This window comes from Capricornis sumatraensis, chromosome 10 (genome assembly GCF_032405125.1).
Source record: "Capricornis sumatraensis isolate serow.1 chromosome 10, serow.2, whole genome shotgun sequence".
Taxonomy (NCBI): Eukaryota; Metazoa; Chordata; class Mammalia; order Artiodactyla; family Bovidae; genus Capricornis; species Capricornis sumatraensis.
The window spans coordinates 12,754,748-12,776,948 of NC_091078.1; the positions used below are offsets into that span (position 1 = coordinate 12,754,748).

At 40.7% G+C, this 22,201-nt stretch overlaps 1 protein-coding gene across 24 annotated transcripts in view; it reads left to right on the top strand.

Moving 5' to 3' along the window:
- KCNMA1 (potassium calcium-activated channel subfamily M alpha 1) overlaps positions 1-22,201 on the top strand; it is a 762,349-nt gene that overhangs the window by 730,245 nt on the left and 9,903 nt on the right. For all 24 annotated transcript variants that reach the window (XM_068982831.1, XM_068982832.1, XM_068982835.1 and 21 more), the window contains 2 exons: positions 16,695-16,889; positions 19,244-19,362. In XM_068982831.1, coding sequence (XP_068838932.1) covers positions 16,695-16,889; positions 19,244-19,362 — 314 coding nt within the window. The remainder of the gene's footprint in view (positions 1-16,694; positions 16,890-19,243; positions 19,363-22,201) is intronic.

A 22,201-nucleotide genomic window follows, 5' to 3' on the forward strand; every position in this document is an offset into this window, starting at 1 on the left:
GAGCACTTGACCCAGTCTCGAAACTAGAGAAAGAATTCTCCAAAGAAAGAGGATCTATTTTATGTCAGGATCTGAACAATGGAGAGGGGAGCTCTTGTGGGGAAGAGTAACCCGCCAAAGAAGGACAGTAAAGGGAAAGACCCGCTAGGGAGAAGGGTACCTGCCAGGCTCCGAGGAGATAGGGAAAGCCTGGGTAGCAGGACCTGAGGGAGCGAAAGTGGGGGAAAGGCAGAGCTGGACCCATAGGACCTCAAAACCCATCTCTTGTTTTTGGTCTTTTTCTTGACAGCAGTGAAGAGGCACTGAAGGGTTTTAAGTTGGCAAGTAATGTGATCAGGTTTATGTGTTGTGGGATTGCCCAGGCAGGTGTGTGGAGGGTGGCTTAGGAAGCAAGGTGGCCACAGGAAGTCTGAGAAAGGGGCTGTCCTGCCCTGTGGAGTAGGATAGAGACCGCAGAGCTGGGGGGAGGTGGATGCGTCTGAGTGGTGTTTGTCAGCAAAAGCCGTAGGACTTGGGAACAGACTGAATAAAGCAAAAGGCAGAAGAGGACAGAGTGTCAGAGCGTCAAGGGTGACTCCTAGGTCACTGTCAGCCACGGAGATGGAGTCCTGGGAGAGGAGTGGGTGGGAGGCAAGGCCTGGCCGGGCTCTGCCACAGGGCAGGAGTGGACTGGCGGCAGAGAGAGGATGGTGGGCTGGCCGAGGGATCCAGAGCATCTTCAGTTTCTTTTATAACTTGATATGCATCGAACAATCAAGGCATTTGTGTTTTCACTTGTGAGACCAGAATCAAATGACAAAAAGGTCCCATCTTGAGACTTTCCTTGTGGTCCAGTGGCTTCGAGTCTGCCCTCCCAATGCTGGGGGGCCTAGGTTCGATTCCTGGTCAAGGAACTAGCTCCCTCATGTCACAACTCAGAGTTCTCATGCAGCAACTAAAGATCCCGCATATCACAATTAAGACCCAGCATATCTAAATTAAAAAAAAAAAAATTAGGTACCATCTTAAAGAAGCTGTCTTGAACTACAAAAGGCAAAGCAGACTAGAACGGGGATTATAAAGTGTTCCCACTGAGTGGCTTTATTTATTATATAGAAAAATCTTCTTTTTGGAATTTTCAACTTCACCATTTGCAAAAATACCGACATAGGCTAGATAATAACTGACCTTTGGAGAATCCACACACATACACAAAAAAGAGTTTTATTGAACTCATTAAAATCGTAAACATAGCCCAGAGAGTTTTTATATACATACATTTCTTCAAGAGCTTAAGAAGGCTATTCTCCTGCATGTGTTAAACAACTGATGTGCTAATTATGCATCATTCTCATCTATTCATTAAAACTAATCCCAGAAGGACCTCTATTTGAGGAAAGAAAAATCATAAAGCTTTTTAAGACTAATTTAAGTTATTCTATATTCCTGGATGTGGTCCAACTACTAGCATATCTTAGTGAAAAATCAGAATTATGCATTTAAAAATAAACATGAAGCAACATTCATCTGAATTAAGGTTGACTGGGCTTCATGCCATCTCACCACTTGCCAAGCCAAAGAGGAGAGAGAGCAAGAGATCCCTAGAGAAGGCCATCTTGGTTTCCCAGGGCTCATGACCTTTCTGATGGTGTGAGGATACTGAGCCTCATCTTTCTACCTGCCAGTGATGTTGGGCCCTGTTTGGGCAAACTCCCCCAGCTGGCCAGAGGGCCTGATGGAAGCAGCAGGATATGCTCATTACGGTGCTGTATTCTCTGTAATAGGCCACGCAGTCTCCAAATCCAGTTACCAAACAGATTTTGGTAACTCCTCAGAAGTTTCATTTTACTTCTGATCCTAATCAGACAGATTTCAGAAGACTGTTCTCACAAAAAGACAATGAGGTTTCAATAAAAGTGTTAAGCATTTACCAAAAAAAAAAAGATGATGAAACCATTTATAGTAGATTTTTTTCAGAAATACTTGATCCAAATTTTTTTAAAAATCCAAACTTACAAAATTGCTCCTATAGATCAAACATGCAGGATATTCCACGTGAGACTGGCTACATAATTTGAAAGGTGACTTTTCCATAAGTTACTAAGAATTTCAAAATGATGACAGCAGGGCACTGAACCAAATGAGGGGCTCTTCTGAGCATGCACTTTGGGCAACAATGCAGGCCACACACCCAGCAAACCAGCCCGGGTGGCAAGGAATGAACGGACTCAAGAACTTCACCTCCACACAGTCAAGGGGGCACATGGGATAGGAGTGGGGATACACCTAGATTTGAGTTACATGACTCTCTCTACAGCAACACTAGTGAGTCAGTTCTTGGAAACTCAGCTGAGAAATCAAAGTGTGAAATTAAAAAAAAAATCTGTCTCTAATCTCCTTTGAAATGCAAACTGAAATGTTTGACAGAGCATGGCTAAGGTATGTAGGAATACGACAGCCTGCTAGCAAAGCAGCACTTCTTCTGAATTCCACCCTGGGAAGAAGGGGTGGCAGGAATCTAGTAACGCCATTGTAATGAGCAGCAGCAGCATAATTTATTGAGGGTCCAGAACTGTACAGAGCACTTCATTATTATTACTTTGGATAAGATTATTTTAGGCAGTAATGTGAGTCAACCTGGTTTAAGTGTGGAGGCAACACCTATTTAACTGATCCACTGCTGTGACTTCTCAAGTCATAAAACAGAATGCCTGTCCACTTATTCCAGGCTTTGTTTTCCTTGTCTGGGATAAGCAAGTTCCACAGTGAGGTCTCAAATTGGATCTGGTTCAACAGACCCAGTTGGATCTAGACCTGATAACGGATTACTTTTGATTTCTTAGCCTTCCACCACAATTGTAATTTACGAAAAAACAGGAGATTATCTAGTACCAAGGCAGTAACTGGAATATAAATTGAGAAAGTGAGAATCCAAACAGCAGGAGCCAGAGGTAAGCTTCCATCTCAGGCACTTGCTCATGAGCAACATCACAACGTCCGTACACACATCTCTTTAGATGTCTATGATCTCCTTTTTCTAGCACTCCTCTCCAAATTGCCATTTAATCATGTGTCTAAACATTCCCTGAATATTGTCCTTCATAACTCAACTCCTGCTGCTTACTGCTTCATTTGTGAAAAAGAACAATGTTCTGATTCATCACGTGCATTCCCAGAACAGATAGCGATGTTACCAACATATCCTCCTGGCTTTCTCCTGTGAACCCACAACAGAAACACATGATGAGAGGGAAAAAGTATGCTTATGGATATATGCCTCTGAGAAGAAGATCACAAGAAATGTATTTCTCAGAATCATCTAGTTTGTTGCTCATACATACATGAAAGATGAAAGGAAGCCTCTTGGTGAAACTGGCACATGGGTTTTTAGATTTCTTTTTCACACAGCCCCCACTTTCCCCTAGTCTCGCCTCAATTTGAGTTACCTACCCTAGAAACAAAAAAATGAGGGCCTCAGGAGCCAGACTGCTTGCATATGGATCCCAGCACTGCCACTTACTGTTTGCATAGCCTTAACTTCTTTGTGTCTTATTTTTCTCATCTGTAAAATGGGACTGCTAATAGTACCTACCTCATAGGAGGACTTCCCTTGTGGCTCAGCTGGTAAAAAATCTACCTGCAATGTGGGAGACCTGGGTTCGATCCCTGGGTTGGGAAGATCTCCTGGAGAAGAGAAAGACTACCCACTCCAGTATTCTGGCCTGGAGAATTCCATGGACTGTATGGTCCATGGGGTCACAGTCAGACACAACTGAGCGACTTTCACTCTCTCACTCACCTCATAGGACTTTTGAGATGACTGAATGAGCTAAGGTTGTAAAGTGATTTGTTCATTGTTGTTCAGTCGCTCAGTCTTGTCTGACTCTTTGTGACCCCACAGACTGCAGTACATCAGGCTTCCCTGTCCTTCACCATCTGGAGCTTGCTCAAACTCATGTCCATTGAGTTGGTGATGGCATCCAACCATCTCATCCTCTGTTGCCCCCTTTTCCTTTTGCCTTCCATCTTTCCCAACATCAGAGTCTTTTCGAATGAGTCGGCTCTTCACATCAGGTAGCCAAAGTACTGGAGCTTCAGTTTCACCATCAGTCCTTCCAATGAGTATTCAGCACTGATTTCCTTTAGGATTGACTGGTTTGATCTCCTTGGTATCCAAGGGACTCTCAAGAGTCTTCTTCAACACCACAGTTCAAAAGCATCAATTCTTCGGTGCTCAACCTTCTTTATGGTCCAACTCTCAAATCCATACATGCCTACTGGAAAAACTGTATCTTTGACTAGATGGACTTTTGTTGGCAAAGTAATGTCTCTTCTTTTTAATAAGCTGTCTAGGTTTGTCATAGCTTTTCTTCCAAAGAGCAAGCGTCTTTTAATTTCATGGCTGTAATCACTATCTGCAGTGATTTTGGAGCCCCAAAGAATAAAGTCAGCCACTGTTTCCATTGTTTCCCCATCTATTTGCCATGAAGTGATGGAACCAGATACCATGATCTTAGTTTTTTTAATGTTGAATGTTAAGCTAACTTTTTCACTCTCCTCTTTCACCTTCATCAAAAGCCTCTTCAGTTCCTCTTCACTTTCTGCCATAAGGGTGGTGTCATCTGCATATCTGAAGTTATTGAAATTTCTTCTGGCAATCTTGGTTCCAGCTTGTGCTTCATCCAGCCCAGCATTTTGCATGATGTACTCTGCATATAAGTTAAATAAGCAGGGTGACAATATATAGCCCAGATGGTCTCCTTTCCCAATTTGGAACCAGTCCATTGTTCCATGTCTGGTTCTAACTGTCGCTTCTTGACCTGCATACAGGCTTCTCAGGAGACAAGTAAGGTGGTGTGGTATTTCCTTCTCTTGAAGAATTTTCCACCGTTTGTTGTGAGCCACGCAGTCAAAGCAATATGGCAAGCTCCATATGCATTTAGTGTTATTAATCAGTACAGTTTTGGGCACTTACTAAAGCCTAGGCACTATTGTTCATGCTGAGGATCCAGTATTTGCTGGAAGAAGAAAGATTGTGGTCCTGTGCCCTCTTGGGGTTTGAACTGTCATTCTAATGGGTGCCAGTAGTTGTGTCAGTGGGTACCTGAATTATAGCAGATAGGGATAACTAGTTTGAAGAACACAAAATAGCTTGAATGGGTGTGGAGAACTACACTGAAAAACCAGAGGAGGACAGCTGAGGGTGAGGGTCTTTAGCTTTGTGAGGCAGAGAGCTGACCTCTCTGTTTGCCAGAAATAACTGAACTTATGTTGTTAAGACTGGAGAAGAGGACCTTCTGGAAGAGGGAACCACACGGTTTACTTTGTTAACTGTACTTGCACGAAGGGCTGAACGCTTGAGATGCGTTATGGAAAAGGCTGAGTTCTCAGGCGGCCCAGTGCCCTGTGATGTTAGTTACATAAACAAATTCCTCCTCTATACCTCTCCTCCTTGAACTCCGTTCCAGAGTCACCATGTAGACTGTTCACAAGGAGACAGGCAGCCCATGACCCACCCTGTGGCAGGTGAGCCAGCACCACTGTGGGCATGATGGATGAACTCAGAACACTGCCGTCATAATCAGGCCAGGCAGGGCTGGGATAGGGGGAAAAAAAAAAAAAAAGATCGAATAGTTCTCATCCCTCGTGAAAGAAAAATACCAAAAATAAAAATCTACACCATGAAAACTAACAAATATAAAAAATGGCAGCTATGACATGGAAAATGACAATTTTAGAGCAATTATAAACGAAAGGCAAAGTGCCATTAAAGTTAAGGCAATGTTATTAAAAGATGTGTTAATTTTCAGTTAAATTTTCTATAAAAGACCAATTAGTTTAAAAGGCTTGACAGCATTAACTGTGAAACATAAGCTCTGGTAATTATAGTTTAAAAAAATAAAAAAGAGAAAGATGCTCCAGCGTGTTGGAGACATGGGCGCAGAGGGACCTCCATGGAACAGGCTAGATGGCGCTGTGGGCTCAGATTTTCCTGTTGTAACTCGCTGGTCCTTTCCCTAGCATTTCTGGGTTTACTCCCCAAAGTTTAGAAGCTAAGGGGCCACTCAAGTGACCTGGGCCAGCTGATACTGGAGCTGAGAATGCAGAAAGCAATGTTCCAAACTGGTTGCATTGTCAGCTGGTTGCTCTTTTTATAAGCTACCCTTTACTGAGCATTTGATGGACTTCCCTGGTGGCGCAGTGGTAAAGAACCCGCCAGTCAATGCCGAAGACAGAAAAGAGACGGGTCCCATCCCTGGGTTGAGAAGATCCCCTGGAGGAGGGCATGGCACCCACTCCAGTACTCTTGCCTGGAAAATCCCATGGACAGAGGAGCCTGGCGGGCTGCAGTCCAGGGGCTTGCAAAGAGTCAGACATGACTGAGCACACCGAATTTGTTGTTCATTAAAATTACACAAAGTATCTCAGTTAACACTATCCAATAATCTGGGTTTGTTTGTTTTTAATCCCTGTTATATGGATAAGGAATCCAAAACCCAGAAAAGTTAGGCAACTTTCCTATTGTCATAGCTATTGCAAGGGATTTTAAATAGTAGCAACTAAATTCTGAAGTCTGTACACAGATCTAGGGGTGCCATGTTGCCATACTTGGGTGAAAGTCTGCCCAGACCAGACGTGGAATCCAGACCTTGGCACAGGGGAGAGGGACTCCCATATTACTCAGATTACACCCGTGTCTGGATCCCAGGCACTGAGCAGAACCCTGGAGAATTCTGTTCTCTTTAGGGCCCCCAAAAACATGTGACACAGGAACAGCCACTGCAAAGCCTTCTGCCAAAAATGAGGGCTTCCTCGATAGCTCAGTGGGTAAAGAATCACCTGCAATGCAGGAGACCCTGGTTCAATTCCTGGGTTGGGAAGATGTGCTGGAGAAGGGATAGGCTACCCACCCCAGTATTCTTGGGCTTCCCTTGTGGCTCAGCTGGTAAAGAATCCACCTGCAATGCAGGAGACCTGGGTTCGATCCCTGGGTTGGGAAGATCCCTGAAGAAGGGAAAGGCTACCCACTCCAGTATTCTGGCCTGGAGAATTCCCTGGACTATATAGTCCATTGGGTCGCAAAGAGTAGAACACGACTGAGCGACTTTCGCTTCACTTCTCTTCTGCTGAAAGTGGTTTCCCTGATAGCTCAGTTGGTAAAGAATCTGCCTGCAATGCAGGAGGTCCTAGTTCAATTCCCAGGTTAGGAAGATCCGCTGGAGAAGGGATAAGCTACCCACTCCAGTATTCTTGGGCTTCCCTCGTGGCTCAGACAGTAAAGAATCCGCCTGCAATGCAGGAGACTTGTGTTTGATCCCTGGGATGGGAATATCCTGTGGAGAAGGGAAAGGCTACCCACTCCAGTATTCTGGCCTGGAGAATTCCATGGACTGTATGGTTCATAGGGTTGCAAAGAGTCAGACCTGAAAGCATTCCTGGAGACTAGTCCTGCCCGGTTTGGAGAGTCCATGCCAGACTTCCTCACAAGCCTTCTTGCACAAGTATAGTGAACAAGCCCATGCAGAACACAGGACAGACTAGGAGTGCAAAAGCTTAGGAGGCTAAGGAACACACCTGTGTGTTACAGAATTCTGTGTTTCTTCCAACTGGTGTCTCTGTTACCCAAGGAAAGAATGATGCCTTCTGGGTCAGATGAGTTGTGGAGGGGTTTGTTCTAGCTGCCACATCCTCCACAGTAATAGTCTTTGATAACTGGCATTTGAAGTCCTAGCACCTGGTTTGCCCTCGTGATGCTTAAACTGTCACTTCCTAAGCAGAAAGCACTGGATGGAATGCTTAATGGCAGACCTGTCTATGTTCTGTGAGTGGTACCCCAGGCCCATAAAGAAATTTGCCCCCCCCAGAACGACTGGACATCTTTTATCAGGGGAAGCATTGTCTTTCCACCAAGTTGCTCAGATCACAGAGAGACCTTGAAACGTGCTCAGAGCACACCTGCATGTAATGTCAGAGGACTTCTCTGCAGCTGAATACTGAGGCATCAAAATGGGAGCAAGGGTGCTCTCTGACAGGCGTCATTGTACTCCATCACAGCAGAGACTGTTACCTATGGCTCTGCTCCTTGATGCCTGTATGAAAAAATCAAGGAGAGAGATCTGGGGTACAGTGCCAGCTCAAGGGCCAGAGAATTGTGTTCAATGGTGTGAGTGGTTCTAGAATTGTACAGGGACCTCTGAAACCCTCTGACCCACCCTGAAATTATACCCCTTGATGGGCAATTTTGAAAGTGACACACTTTTGGAATAGCATACAATTTCGGTCCAAACCAAGAGCCAGGGATTAGTAGGTGCTCAATAAATGTCAGTGACTGATTGATCAAAAAGATTAAGCTGTTTCAGTGTAACTGATTTCAGCACAGAAAGGGAAACACTTTAAGGTCAAATCTTAAAGATGTGACAAAAAAATAACCTTTCATGTTGACCTTCCTGACTTATTGTTGCAAAGCAGAACTTAGAGTGTTCTTTGTTTAAGAACCATCGGCTGTTTTCCTTAGAAAATAAATTCATGTTCCATGGGAAACTTGGGAAAGTGCAGATATATATAAAGAAGAAAATTTAAATAAACCATATTCCCAACACACAAAGATCAGCCTGGCTAGTATTTTGGTATATTTCCTTCCAGATGGTTAGATAAATATGGAATCATCCAGTTTTATATCTTGGTTTTTTTCTCTTTTCAGACTTAGTATTTTTATCAGAGTATCTAATCATGTCATTTTCTTGGGAATCATTGTAAGGTCTCCGTGTAGGACTTCCTGAGACTCAAACATATGAATGTCCCAGAATCTTGGTAAACATTATCTATTGTGGGGCATTTCAGTTTTTAATCATTTTTATTATAACAATAACTAACCCTGTGATAAGTATTATAGTACATAAATCTTTGAGCAAGAAGAAACTTATTACTTGGAGGTAAACTTACTGGGTTTTAAACAAATATGAACATATTTAAAACTCTTGGTATCTATTGCCAGATTATCCCCCAGAAACAACTATACCATTGCACCACCATCACTGGTGTGTACATGCCATCTCTTGCACTTTGGTGAGCAGTGATTATCATCTTCCTTAGGGGGTCCTTCAACTGAGTTGGTGGTAGTTCTGAAGTATCTATAATTTTAATTTGTGTCTATAACCATGTAAATGCATATGGTCTTTTGGGAATTTTTCTATAGATTTTATGCCTAAATCCTGCTTGCTGAACAAAAGAAGTCATCAGACATCCTGTCAGTGTGTTAGTCACTTAGCTGTGTCCGACTCTTTGTGACCCCATGGACTGTAGCCTACCAGGCTCCTCTGTCCATGGAATTTCCCTGCTGCTACTGCTACCCCACTCCAGTACTCTTGCCTGGAAAATCCCGTGGACAGAGGAGCCTGGTAGGCTGCAGTCCATGGGGTCGTGAAGAGTCGGACACGACTGAGCGACTTCACTTTCACTTTTCACTTTCATGCATTGGAGAAGGAAATGGCAACCCACTCCAGTGTTCTTGCCTGGAGAATCCCAGGGATGGGGGAGCCTGGTGGGCTGCCATCTATGGGGTCGCAGGTGGGCTGCCGTCTATGGGGTCGCACAGAGTCAGACACGACTGAAGCGACTTAGCAGCAGCAGCATTTTATAACATTTACCCCCTTCCCCCCCCCAAGTTTATTGAGATATCATTGATTTATATCATTATTATAACATTATAAAGTTTAAGGTGTACAATGATGTGTGTATATAATGTGAAATGATTACAACAGTAAAGTTAGTTAATACATCTATCACCTCCCAGGTACAATTTTTTCTTGCTGTTGCTGAGAACTATAAAAATCTACTGTCTTAAGCAGTTTTCAAATGTATAGTGCAGTATTGTTAACTTTATGCACTGTGTTATAGTGTGTCATATCTCCAGAATTTATTAATTATATCCTATGAGCACCTTCACCCATTTCTCCCAGTCCCCACCTCCTGCCGCTGGCAACAACCAGTCTGTTCTCTGTTTCTATAGGATCGGGGGGTTTTAGATTTCACATATAAGTGAGAGTATAAATTATATTTCTCTGACTTATTTCACTTAGCTTCATGCTCTCAGAATTCATCCATGTTGTTGCATAGGGCAAGATTTCCTTCTTTCACGGCTAAATATTCCATTGTGTAAGTATAGGCCACATTTCCTTCATCGGTTCATCTCAGTGGACACTTAGACTGTTTCCAGGTCTTAGCTATTGTAAACAATGCCACAGTGAACACAGGGGTGAAAAAGATAGCTCTTTGAGATAGTTATTTCTTCTCCTGTGGATATATACCCAGAAGTGGAATTGCTTGGTCATATGGTAGCTATACTTATAATTTCTCAAGGAACCAGCATACTGTTCTCCATAGTGGTGGTATCAGCTTACATTCCCACTAGCAGTTTACAAGGTTTCCTTTTCTTCACAACCTTGCCAAAACTTATTTCTCATATTTTTGACAGTAGTCATTCTAACAGGTATGAGATGATGTCTTACCGCGGTTTGATTTGCATTTTCCTGATGACTAGTGATGTCGAACATCTTTTATAAAGTACCTGTTGGCTATTTGAATATCTTCTTTGGAAAAATGTCTGTTCCATTCCTTTGTCCATTTTTTAATCAAATTTTGGGATTTTTTTTTTTTTTTTGCTACTAAGTTGTATAAATTCCCTTTGCTTTCTGTCTTAGAAATTTAAGTAAATGTATTTTCATAGTAGGAAATATATAAAATGAATTACAGGAAAAAAATGAAAATGAATCTGAATTCTGTTACCAGGAATTAATTTCCATGTCAAATTTTGGGGTACTAAATATTTAGTATTTACATAATATTAAATATTTTTATATGACTATATATCTTTGGAGGTCTGCACTTTAACATGAGTTTTAGATCTTAGTGATTTTTGGATCCTGCTTTTTTAATATATTTTAATATTATGTCATGTAATTGTTACCATGCCATTAAATACTCTCTGAAAGCATAATATTAATATCTGTACAATGTAAGTCACATAAATATATCATTACTTATTTAATCATTTCCATATTGTTGAAAACATTTTCCAGATAGCAATTTCCCCTGAATCATTTGTTGAGTAAACGTCCCTTCTCCGGGGTGTGTCATGCTTTCCTTATTGTATTAAGAAATGGAACAGCAAACTTCTTTATAAAGGGACAGATGGTGAATATTCTAGGCTTTTGAGAGCCATATAGACTCTGTTGACAATATTCAATTCTGCCTTTATAGCCCAAAAACCATTAGTAAACAAGTGGGCGTGTGTGCATCTCAATAAAACTTTATTAAAAAAACAAAAACAGCTGGCAGTCTACATTTTTCCCATGGCCTTGATTTGCTAACTCCTGTATTAAGGTCTTATAACTACTAGAGTATGGTTCTCAGAACTTTGAAGGACAGTTTCATAAACTGTTTCCAGAGGTAATTTACGTAATTTTATCAAGTTTAAAAATGTATCAGTTCACTAAATATCCTCTTGCTACTTCATTAATTGATGCTTTATTATTTCAACCTTCCATTTTCTCAGATAAAAAAGGACAACCAAAAACAATTATTTTAAGAATTATTAGTTGACATTCTTTTATATTTAATGATAAAAGCATTTAAGGTTCTGAATTCGTTGCTTTGGCCTCAATCCATGACACTTTTGTGTGTTATTTTCAAATAGTCTTTAATTTTTTAATACTCTATATTCTTGAGTTTTATTTCCATCTTGACCTGTAATTATTTAGGATACTTTAAAAGAAGTTTGAAGTATTGGGTTATTTACTTTTCTTTCTACTATTATGTTTATTTTTAAAATATAGGCCATACATCTAATATTTTAGTATGTATATTGAGATTTTTATACTTTGGGCCATTGATCATGATTTATTAGCATTACTTGGAAGCTAACTAAAAATGTTATAAAGTTTAGCGCGAATGTACTAAATGCCCATATTATTATATCCTTCATTTCCTTATACTTTTGGCCTGTTTGAGCTGTGAAAACAAGAAACACAATGATATTTCACATATCGCTTTTACATATGACTCTCAGTCCGTATTTATTTTACTATAATGGTTAATTAGTTTTGTTGCCTATATTTTAGTTATAATATTTTCTCCATAAATGTTATATACTTTTTGTAAATTTTAACTATGAACATGTAGTTAATTTGCTACTAAAATTTTTTAAAGTTTTCCCTTTAAATATACCTTCCTTTGCTCTGTGTGTGTGTGTGTGTGTTTTCCTGTCTCTGAAGATACCAGAGTTTGATTTTGATTTTAGTTTTTGAACAAGTTTGAGAACTTTGCATTTTATCAAATCATTTAGTTCATCTATATTTAGTTATATAATCTATAATGCTAAAATTTGCATTATACTTTATGTTTCAATAATTGTGTCCTTTATTATCTATTCTTGGTCATTGGTCTATTTTTGTATGCTTATTTTCTCTAATGATGTGTAAATTATACATTCTGTTTTTAACTCTAGTTAGTGGATACCAGATACTCTATAAATGTATTTGAAGCCACATTTTACTTATATTATTATCTAGAAAATTTAGTAGTTGTTGATTTCTTCCTTTATAAGATCAGGGAGTTTACAAGTGTCTTTACTTCCATCCTCCTTTCTCCTACCTCATTTTTCTGACTTTTAAAAATGATTTGATAATTACTGATAGATAATTTTATGTCGTATTTTTTCTTTCAAGAATTACTTTTGACATTTACATTGTTTGATAATAATATATCCTTCAAAAATTCCATGTTTTAATATATTTCACTGGTATTTTAAAATAAAGTTTGCTCATTTTTGTCCATTTTAAAATTTGCGTTACTTTTCTTTATGTTGTTGAATTGTAATATTTTTAAATATATACTTTGGATACTAGGTCCTTATGGGTTATATGGTTTGCAGATATTTTCTCTCATTCTGTAGGATTTCTTTTCACTTTCTGGATAGTGTAATTTGTGCACAGACAGTTCTCATTCTGATGGTTTAATTTACCTATTTTTTTCTTTTGTTGCTTATGCTTTGGGTATCATATTTAAGAATCAGTTTTCAAATCAAAAGCATAATGCTTTACTTCTATGTTTTCTTCTAAGTGTTTGATTGTTTTGCCTTTTATATTCAGGTCCTCGATCCATTTTGAATTAATTTTTGCATAGGGTGTGAGGTAGGGATCCGGATTTATTCTTCTGAATGGGGATACCCAGCTGTGGTAGCAATATTTGATTAAGAGTCTATATTCTTCCTCTGTAGAATGATCTTGGAAACTTTGTTGAAAAATCAATTGATGCAAAGCATATGAGTTTATCTCTGGATTCTCAATTTGATTCCAGTGATCCATAAGTCTATCCTTAGGGCAATACCATACTCTCTTGATTATAGTAGCTTTGTGGTGTGCTCCACAATCAGGAAGTGTGAGTCCTCCAGTTTTCTTTTTCCTTTTCAAGATGGTTTGGTTATTTAGGGCTCCTTGCAATTTCACAAGAATTTTAAAGTGAGCTTCTTCACTTCTATAAAAATGGTCTTTGGGATTTTGATAGCAATTGCAATAAATCTATAGATTGTTTGGGGGAATATTGCTATCTTAAGAATAGTAAGTCTTACAATTTATGAAATAAGATGTCTTTCCATTTATTTAGATTTTCTTAATTTCAACAATATTTTTTAGTTTCCAGTGTATTAAACTTATACCTCCTTGGTTAAATTTATTCCTCAGTATTTTATTCTTTGTGATGCTATTGTAATAAGAATTGTTTTCTTAATTTCATTTTTATGTTTTTCATAAACATAAACACGTGCATGGATACACAAATGATTGGTTTTGTATTCTGCAATCTTAGTGAATTTATTTATTACCAAGAATATTATTTTAGTGGATTCTTTAGGATTTTCTATATACAAGATCATGTCCTCTCTGAATAGAGATAATTTTTCTTCTTCAGTTTTTATATAGATACCTTTATTTCCTTCTAGCCCTGGCTAAGACCTCCAGTGCTATGCTTAATAGAAGTGGTGAGGGCTGGCTTCTTTGTCTTGTTCCTAATGTAAAAGGAAAGCTCCCAATCTTTCACCTATAAGTCTGATGTTTTAATATATGTCCTTTTTCAGGTTGAGGAAATTCCCTTCCATTTCTAGTTTTTTGAGTGTGTTTATCATGAAAAAGCATTGGATCCTTATCAGGCATTTTAAAATTATATTTTTTTAAAATTTCAATATCTTACATTTTAAAAGAATTGAATAAGTTGTATGAAGTCAGCTTTCTTATCATCTGATCTTTTGTTTGTTAGAGATACTATTTTTTTTAATTGATTTTGATGCTAAAACGTATGCTTCCTCAATTTTTCTTTTACTTCTTCCAGTAAATATTAAAAATGTTTATAGTAGCTATTTCTCTCTGTACATTTGAGCAAGACAGAGGTCTGTGTTTCACCATGAGGTCATTAGTGTTCTGCCGTCCATACCGCACGCTGGCGAACTCCTCCCTGGGTGTTGATCTAGAAGGGTAATTGTAGCACAAAGGCCTTTGTCAAAGTCCCTCATTTAATGTGCCACAGAGCTGAGGGGGCTTCTGCTTCGAACGATGGTTTATTGAACTATAGAGAAGACAATTTACCTCTGACGACTTTGGGAAAAGTTTTTACATGTGTGCGCTGAAGCAGTTTCCATGAGAGTTCACCTGTGGTGGCCCACATGGCTCTGGTCACAGCTCAGCCTCTAGTCCCCATTAACCCTTGCTGGGTCTTTGCTAAGTCTAAATGGAATCTTAGCATGGAGGCAGCCTGGGAAGTGCAGATTCAAGGGTAAAATGAATGGCCTTGGTTTGCAACCCCACCCCACTACCCCACCAAAAAAAAAAAAAGCTAGAAAAGACTGTTTGAAAGGGAAAATTGGTCATGAATTGACCTGTCTTTTCATCAACAACGACCCAAGTTTCTTTTTTAAATTTTTTATTTTGTACTGGGGTAGAGCCGATTAACAATGTTGTGATGATTCCAGGTGAACAGAAAAGGGACTCTGCCATACATTTATGGTTATTTGTTCATCCCGAAACTCCCCTCTCATCCAGGCTGCCATATAACATTGAGCAGAGTTCCATGTACTAAACAGTAGGTGCCAAAGGCCTGAGTTTCTGATGTCAGTCCCGAAAGTATTCCTCAGTGCTCCCTGTGCACAAAACACTTTTCTAAGTGCCTCACATGTATCAGTTATATAGTCCTTGTAACCCACTCTGTTATATTTTGCAGATCATGACACTGAGGCACAAAACTGAGAGATAACTTTCCAAAGTCATGCAGCTGCTAAGTGGCGAGGTCAGCGCTGAACCCCTAGCCTCTCACCCCTTAACCACACCAGCAGTGGCTCCTGCTGTATCTGTTCTCATTCAGCTTCTCTGCCCCCCAGGGGGCATCTAAGCTCTGGCCGATGATACCTTCTCCTTAGGGCCTGATTGGTTCTGAATCACATTCCTAGTTTCCTGTTGCTATTGAGATTTTGCATCACTTTGGGTGCTTTTGTGAGTACTTCAATAGCCTAGGGATTCTAGCCTCACTAGCAGCTACGATTTTAACTCAGAAATCCTCCTGGAATTCTTTGCATATAAACTTGATCTTAATGATGGTGCTTATTTTACGGATGAGAAAATCAAAGCCCAGAAAGATTAGGCAACCTCCTCCGAGAAATAGAACTATGATGGCCAAGCTGTAGAGAACTCATCCTTTACCTGACTTGTTACCCACTAGATTTTTACCAGGTGAACTGTCCAAAAAACTGCTGAAGTAAAAATGCAGCTGTCTTGCCTAACCTGCTTCAAAAGGTCCATCCATCTTCAAAAGCCACAGGCAAACTTTAGCTTGATATTATTTAGCCTGTTTGATTTCTTCTTACACTGGAAAATGGAAAACAGACCCTTAACTGAGATTTCCCTTGAATTAGGCTGTGTGAAAAATGCCTTTTTGAGCTCTTTTATTTGACATCCTATTAATTTTTTAAAACTCCTATTGTTTTGTTCCTGACAGACCTGTTATGTTTCAGATGGGAGACAAATGTACACATTGAGGGAAACTTCCTTAATAAGCTATATTCGTCTCAGACCACAGAGGTTACTTAAAGACAAAAATACCAGGGTATCAACCTTGTCATACATTTATCTGGCATATTTAATTAACAGAAACTTCCGGTTTAGCCTATTATCAAAGTATGTGATAAATTGTTGAACGCATGGCCTTAATGATGCTGTTGGCATCTCATTCTAAAGAGAGAAGTTCTCCTGTTGTTGGGGGAAGCAGCTTCCTGGCATGTGGGTTGCAGAAACTCAGAGGCCGTCCTGCCTGGGTCAGGCTGCATTTTGTTACATACGCCCAGGCCCAGAGTCCCTTAGCAAGCAGGAGAGGAAGCCGTATTTACATCCCTACTAGCACCAATTATGATAAACACCAACCATTTTGATTTTAGCCCTTTAATAAAAATCCATTGAATTTCAGGTTTTAAAGTCAGGCTCTCGTGGCAGAACCAAGTAGGAGAGAAAAGCATGAAATAATTGGAGGCTGCTGTCTTTTCACTTCCCACATAAAACTGTTTGAAGAGACAGGCCAGAACTTTAAACAGGAGACATCAAGAGAAGTTGTAATTTGAATGTCGGTTGTCGTGACTTTAGGGTGTGTGCTTAAAGGACTTTGCGCCCATCTCTTCCCAGACATACTTCAATGACAACATCCTTACCCTGATACGGACCCTGGTGACTGGAGGAGCCACGCCAGAGCTGGAGGCTTTGATCGCCGAGGAGAATGCACTCCGTGGGGGCTATAGCACCCCCCAGACGCTGGCCAACAGGGACCGCTGCCGTGTGGCCCAGTTAGCGCTGCTGGACGGGCCCTTTGCAGACCTGGGGGTGAGTTCAGGGGGCAGAGGGCACCTGAGCCTGTTATTTGGAAATGACCAGATCTGAATGTGTCAGGCTAGACCCTTGCCTTTGGTTCTTTCCACATGAAAAGAGCTATCAGAGGTGATGCTCATGGTTTACTGTGTATCAGGCTCGGTTCTTTACATGGATTCATTCATTTAATCCCCACAGTGACCCTTTGGCATAGGTTCTCTTATCAGGTGCTCTAAGGAAACTGGGGATCAGAGAAACTGAGGACTGACCCTATCAGGGAATTCGCACCAGGAATGTTGGCTTCAGAGTCCGTGCGCTTGCTGACTCTCCTAGAGTATCTTCAGCCGCGAGATGGGAGGCATCAGGTGTTTTCAGATGCACGCAAGTTAGGGAGCCCATTCTGCAGGTCTTAGCATGGATCAGGGCTACTTAACCCCAACTGCACGTTAATTGGTCTGCCAGAGTGCCTGAAGCAAGCTGGAATGTGGAGCCCAAAGGGAGGCATGGGCCGCCTCTGCAGCGAGGAGCGGGGCTAGGGGAAAGTGACTAGTTCCAGCCTCAGAATTAGGAGACCTCAGTCTGGAATTAGAGACATAAAGAATCCACATGAGATACTATTGGTTGGGCCAGTGGGTCTAGAGGCACATAATAAGCTATGGTGTTCTGAAAACCACTAATGTCACGGTCAGGCCCAGAGTCCTGGCCATCAGCAGTGTTTTTTAAAAGCTCCTGTGGACTGTTATATTTCTGGAGGAGGACATGGCAATCCACTCCAGTACTCTTGCGTGGAGAATCCCGTGGACAGAGGAGCCTGTGGGCTACAGTCGACAGAGTCACAAAGAATCAGACAGGACTGAAGTGGCTTAGCACACATGCACGCGGGCTATTAATTCTGCATGTGGACTCAGCCACTCCCCCACTGCCCTCCCTGCTACAGAGGTGACCCCGGCCTCCCTTTGGGCTCCACGCACCAGCCTGCTTCAGGCACTCTGGCAAAAGTATGAAGTGTTAATTGACCTTTATTCCCAGCCCAACTCCATGAATGTATTCAAGGGCTGGACCAGTAGTCTTAAGAGCCAGTAAGCCTATTGTATGAACAGTACTGCCTGTCACCCAGAAAGTCCAAATAGTGGAGAAGGAGCCAAGGAAAGGGTCACTTTCTCCATGACTTCCGAAACCGTGATGCTAATTTGTACCATGTTTTAGTTTGGTGAGGGACAAAAATCTGTGTTAGACTTAGAGCTTCTTTAAAAGGTCTTCTCCATAGCTAGTGGCTCTTTTTATCTATCATTTACTCACTGGTACACCTCAGTGGTAAAGAATCTGCCTTCCAATGCCAGAGATGTGGGTTCAATCCCAGGGTTGAGAAGATTCCCTGGAGAAAGAAATAGCAACCCGCTCCAGTATTTGCCTGAGAAAATCCCATTGACAGAGGAGCCTGGTGGGCTACACACCATGGGGTAGCAAAAAGAGTCAGATATGACTTAGCGACTAAACAACAACATTTTAAAAGAACAAAGACTTTAAATAATGGTAAGATCTGGTTCCAGTTGTGTTCTCTAGCATGAGGCCCATCTGGCAGTTTCAGTAACAGGAAGGACAGATGCAGTCACTTTATTCCCAGTGAAGTCAGCCCTTGGTGCCCTTCCTGTGTTAATACCTGACGCTAGCTGGCTGCAGGAAGCCAGTGCTTCTGGATGAGTTTGCTTTCACATTCCTCATCGGGCCCCAGACCCTTGGAAAATGACTGTGAACTGATTAGAACTGTGAATCCCAGTTATTCAGCCTGCAGACCTCCAGCTCCTGGGGAAACACATTCTCTTCCACCCTTGCCATCTCCAAGGTCTGTAAATTGTGCTTTTCACACAGTCCTTCTCTGAAAGAGCCTGTCACCATAGTACCTGGTGGGGTCTTTTCTTCTGGTAGTGATTTTAATTATCACTTGAGCAGTTTTGACAACACGGTCAGATCACTGTGGTTGCAACTGAGCTGGGGCTAAACATCATCAACATTTTGCAGAGCTGATTTCTTCTCCTTAGCCAAACAGACATCTGAGACTTTCAAGCTTATATCATACCTTAAAGTAAGGAGAGGCACCAGCTCCTTAGAGCTCTCATTCCTGCAGATAAAAAACTGGAGGGAACCATAGGAAAACCCATTCTTATTTGATCCCAAAAAGTCACCAACATTGGGGTGTAGGCTATAAAGCACATTTAACTTCTTCAGCCACTGGTCCTCGGCACAGACCCTCCGACTCAGGAGACACTAATATGAGCTTTCATGAAAAGGCCCTTCCCTCCCACCCCCAGGACCTTTACTTGCAGGCAAATAAAAATGATTTCTCTCTCTGTTCTTTTGTTGTCTCCCAGGATGGTGGTTGTTATGGTGATCTGTTCTGCAAAGCTCTGAAAACATACAATATGCTTTGTTTTGGAATTTATCGGCTGAGAGATGCTCACCTCAGCACCCCCAGCCAATGCACGAAGAGGTGAGTATGTTTCCACTCTGCCCTCCCTAAGGCAGAGACAGAAATGCCCTCTCTTGTCTCCCACAATGAGGGCAAAAGTCTACATGTGTGTTCTCAACATGCAAATTGCTCTGCCCATATTAAATCCAATGCTGACTTTGGTGGTGGTTATGGGAAGCTTTTTTCTTTAATTACAATAGCAAGTATAAGGACATTGTGGGGAGAATTCAAGTTTTATGGGGTAGTTCCATCCATCACCTAATTACACAAGTCTGAAGGAAAACATGTCTTCCAAACTCCTGCTACTGGGATAATTCTGTTGGTATCTCATATAGAAATATTTCATATTGCTACTGTTTAAGGTAAATGGTTCCTTTGCCCTGTCTTAGATATATATATATATAGATAGATAGATAGATACCTGCATATATATATATATATATATCTATAGATACCTATATATACACACACACACACATACATATATACCTGTCATTGTTGTTTAGCTGCTCAATAGTGTTCAACTTTTTGCAACCCCACAGACTATAGCCTGCCAGGCTCCTCTGTTCATGGGATTTCCCAGGCAAGAATATAGGAGTGGGTTGCCATTTCCCTCTCCAGGGTAGCTTCCTGACCCAGGAACTGAACCCATGTCTTCTGCTTGGCAGGCGGATTCTTTACCACTGCACCACCTGGGAAGCTCTCTCTCTCTCTCTCTCTCTCTATACACACACACACACACACACACACACACAAGCACACATACATATATATTTAATTTTTATTGGAGTATAGTTGATTTGCAATGTTGTGTTAGTTCCAGGTGCACAGCAAAGTGATTCAGTTATATATATATATTCTATTTTCATGGACACATATATTTTTACTTAATGTATTTTTCAGTTGACTCACTCTTTTACTTTATATATTTATTTTAAAGAAAACTGTATATTATTGCCTGAAGCAGAAAAAAGATTACAGTTCATGTATGCTAGTTATATTTCTCCAATATATGTTAAACTAAATTCACAGCAGCCTAAAATTAAAAGTACATCCTAGAATTGTCAAAGTCAGTGTGTTTGTATAATATACCTCAGGAAACAATGCCATAGAGATAGATGAGTGTTTCTCAGACCTACTTGCAGAGTAGAACCTCTGGGGTGCTTTTTAAAAGTACTCTGATTACTCTGACTTAACTGGTATGAAATGAAAATATGAAGTTTGAACGCCCAGAGATTATACAATAGAGCCAGAATTGAACATAATTTCTGTAGTCTAGCAGATTCTCAAAGTTAGGTGAATATGAGAATCACCTGTTCAGTTCAGTTCAGTCAGTTCAGTCGCTCAGTCGTGTCCGACTTTTTGCGACCCCATGAATCGCAGCACGCCAGGCCTCCCTGTCCATCACCATCTCCCGGAGTTTACTCAGACTCACGTCCATCGAGTCAGTGACGCCATCCAGCCATCTCATCCTCAGTCGTCCCCTTCTCCTCCTGCCCCCAGTCCCTCCCAGCATCAGAGTCTTTTCCAATGAGTCAACTCTTCGCATGAGATGGCCAAAGTACTGGAGTTTCAGCTTCAGCATCAGTCCTTCCAAAGAAATACCAGGGTTAATCTCTTTCAGAATGGACTGGTTGGATCTCCTTGCAGTCCAAGGGACTCTCAAGAGTCTTCTCCAACACCACAGTTCAAAAGCATCAATTCTTCAGTGCTCAGCTTTCTTCACAGTCCAACTCTCACATCCATACATGACCACTGCATAGCCTTGACTAGATGGACTTTTGTTGGCACAAATTGCTTGATCCCCAATCCAGAGTGTCTCACTCAGTAGGACTTGAGTGGAGTTGCTTAAGAATTTGCATTTTAACAAGGACCTACAGTATAGCACAGGGTGCTATATTCAATATCTTATAATAACCTAAAATGGAAAAGAATCTGAAATAGAACATATATATATATACATATAAATTATAAATATATATATAAATATGAAGTTTTATATATAAATATATAGTATATAATATATAAATATATATTATAAATATGAAATAAAATATATTTATATATATAAAACTTCATATATATAAAATATGAAGTTTGAATGTCCAGAGATTATACAATAGAGCCAGAATTAAACATAATTTCTGTAGTCTAGCAGATTCTCAAAGTTAGGTGAATATGAGAATCCTCTGTTAGACATATAATGGATGATACATATATTTATATATATATAACTGAATCACTTTGCTGTACACTTAGCTGTAAATCAAGTATACATCAGCTACAGAAAAGAATTTACATTTTTAAGAAGTTCTCAGATGATGCTCATCTATCTGGCCTGAGAGCCACACTTTTGAGGTCCATTACTAGAAATGAAATGGTGATTTTTTAGTCATATCTGCTATTAATCAGGGAAAAAGGTGATCTTTGAGGAGAACAGTTAAAGCCTGAGGGACACATAGGCAGGGAGGTGTTTTATAGCTTTCCATTTAGTGAAATCCTTCACCAACGTTGATTTTTAAAAGATAAAGAGGGAGAGAGGACTAAGATTCTGCTAGATGGTGGTAAACAAAGAGACTGCGATATGGGTATGAGACTGGTGTAACAGTCTAGGATAAGAGCTGCAGTGCAGCCCTTGAAACCTCCTGCTTGCGCTTGTGCGTCTCAGGATCAGAAGGGAACTGGATGCTGTACTGAAGTGGGTATATAGACCGCAGGAAGTACCGCTTGTTTCTCGCTTGTCTAGCGCCCATTCGGAATCTCTGGGAGGGCTGACTTCCTCTGTGGAGCTAAACAGATTCCACTACGAAGATACTGTCTAAGGCCTTGGGCTGGCTGGAATCCTCAGGTAGACCTGGTC